The sequence below is a fragment of the Portunus trituberculatus genome, chromosome 48, assembly GCF_017591435.1.
Source record: "Portunus trituberculatus isolate SZX2019 chromosome 48, ASM1759143v1, whole genome shotgun sequence".
NCBI classification, from domain to species: Eukaryota; Metazoa; Arthropoda; class Malacostraca; order Decapoda; family Portunidae; genus Portunus; species Portunus trituberculatus.
Window position 1 is genome coordinate 2665925 of NC_059302.1, and position 2500 is coordinate 2668424.

The window sequence follows — 2500 nt, forward strand, 5'->3', positions numbered from 1 at the left end:
CATTCACGTGAAGAATAATGTGTCGTGGGTCGTCACTGTAAAGCTGTCACCAATCAGTATCGTCCACAGAACCGCGTAGGGCTCCCTGACCATCCCACTGTCACACTAGTCTGGCGCTCCTCCCAGCGGCCCGCCGCAGAATGAATGGGACGCGATGGACACAAGGATCAGTGTCTCAGTCCCTATCCTGTTACTTTTCTCTCCCTGTCGATCAGTTTATCAGAATATGCCACGCGGCGTCTCGTCTCCAAGGTTGTGGTGGTTCTAGCCACCTAAACCTCCATCCACTCAAAGGTTTTGGCCACCTGATCATCCACCAATTCCAACTTCACCCAGCCATCCATTTCAAGTTTGTAGTCACCCAAACCTTCACCCACTCAAAGTCTCGGTCCAGTCCAAAATTGTGGTCAGCCAAGTCTCCGTTCAGTCCAGTGTTGTGGCCACCTAAGCCTCCGTCCAGTCCAGTGTTGTGGCCACCTAAGCCTCCGTCCACTCTGTCACTAATGAAAAAAAGTAATGTCCAGCCGCGTCAGGTCAACTCGCGGGCTACTCACGGTCTTCATGGCGGCGGAGTGAGCTGTGATGTGGACCGCTGGGCCTCGTGGCTTATATACGGCGGCGAGGGTGCAGCTCACCTTCGGTTTGTTTCTTACCCTCACCATCAGGGCAAGGATGTCGCCTCAGCATTCCGGGGCGACGTGGCGGGGCTGGGAGGGGGACACGGTGGGCGGAGCAAGAGGGATGTCCAGCTGATCTCTGACCTGTCCATCCGGCGGCCGTGGAGAAGCGAATTAGTAACGTTTATTCTTTTTTTGTCTCAGCATGAATACGACGTGGTTTTTAAAAATATCTTGGATCGTGCTTAGCCTTTGTTTATCTTCCTTGCATCTTTCTTGTTTTTATGCCTGTGCTTGAGGAAGATGAAGGAGAAGAAGGAGGAAGAATAAAAGAATAAGGATGAAGGCGAAGCTGGGGAGAAGGAGGAGGAGGAGGAGGAGGAGAAGGAGGAAATGAAGAATTAATTAAAATCCCGAAAACAGCAGAGGATATAATTAATTTGATAAGCCATTTTGTGCAGAATTGAATAATAGGCTCGTTTCCTTCACCCCCCCAACCAAACGAGACGTCCTTTCTCCTCCATCTAGAGGCGCTTCTGCTGTTGCTGCTCCTCCTCTTGCTCCTCCTCCTCCGCCCCCTAATCTTTTTACTGACCCCCACCTACTACTCCTTCCTTAGCCACCCCCCTTCCAGTTCCAGTTACTATTTTTTTAACTCTCATACTCCAGTCTTCTTTCTTTCATTGTTTCTCTCTTTCTTCTTCCATAACTGCTAATTCTTCCTCCTCTCCCTCTTTATCAAACTTGTGCTTCCCATTTCTAGCTTTATATTCTTTTTCGCCTTGATTTATTTGCCTTTTCTCTTTCTTTCTTCCCTTACGTTGTCTTATTCTAACGCTCCACGAGAGGTTCCTTTCTTCTTTCCCAAAATGTTACTGTTTTCCTTAATTTTCCTCTGCAGTTTTTTTCCTTTGCTTCTTAAACCTCTTTTCTTTTCTTCTTCCCATTTTCTTTCTTTTCCATATCTCTGTTCTTTTTTTTTTCCAGTTGGTCCTGCTTCCTTCCTAAACCACATCTTTACCCACTAATTCCTCTTTCCTTTCCCTTTTTCCCCTTCCCCTTTTACCTCAAATAGCTACTTTTCTCTTGCATTTCCTCCTTTTTCTCAACTGCAGCCTCTTTTTAACCCAGACCCACAAGCTCTCCAATTCCTCTACCCATCCTCTCCTTCCTGCCCCACTGTCTTACTAAATTGATCCTTTTACTAACATACCCTTGAGAAAACTACTATCTTTCTTGTCTTTCTCAACTGTATCCTTGTTTCTGTACACCTTCCTCCCTTCCTCCCTTCCTCCCACGCTTCGGCACCATCCCTTCCATTATTCTCCTCATTTCCTCCCTTCCCATCCTAAGCATTAACGTTCCTCTAGTTCCTCCACCCTTTCTATCCTCCCAGCTTCTCTTATCCTCCTTTCGTTCCCTAAATTTTTTGCTCTCTCATTAGACGATCTTGTTATTCATGCCAGCGTCTTCGGGAGTAACCGGATGGGGGGACGGGAAGGAGGGGAATGGGGGTAAGGATCGTGGGAGGGGCGTAGCGGATTGGTGGGCGGATGGGCGGAGGGTGGCGGGTGTGGGCGGGGCGGGATGGGCATGTAGGCGGTGATTGGGGCGGTGGTAGAGGAGGATGGGGGGCATTCCTTGTATCCTTGTTTCCGAGGGGCTGAAGGAAGCTTGTCTCTGAGGCTAGTTTTTTGTCCAGAGCATTGAAAGTGAGGGTGAAGAGGATTAGGAGGTGGAGGAGGAGGAGGAGGAGGAGGAGGAGGAGGAGGGGGTTAAGGCCGAATGTGAAGATGAGTTGTGGTGGTGGTGAGATGGTGGTGGTGGTGGTGGTGGTGGTAATAACAGTAATTATCAGATAAAACACAAGCCTAAAATGAAGA

At 48.7% G+C, this 2500-nt stretch overlaps 1 protein-coding gene across 1 annotated transcript in view; it reads right to left on the reverse strand.

Annotated features, from left to right (window-relative positions):
* LOC123498805 (cuticle protein AM/CP1114-like) overlaps positions 1-690 on the reverse strand; it is a 1515-nt gene extending 825 nt beyond the window's left edge. Inside the window, exon 1 of the mRNA XM_045246229.1 lies at positions 555-690. Within this exon, the coding sequence (XP_045102164.1) occupies positions 555-662 (108 nt within the window). The 5' untranslated portion in view covers positions 663-690. The remainder of the gene's footprint in view (positions 1-554) is intronic.
* Positions 691-2500: the final 1810 nt, after the last annotated feature.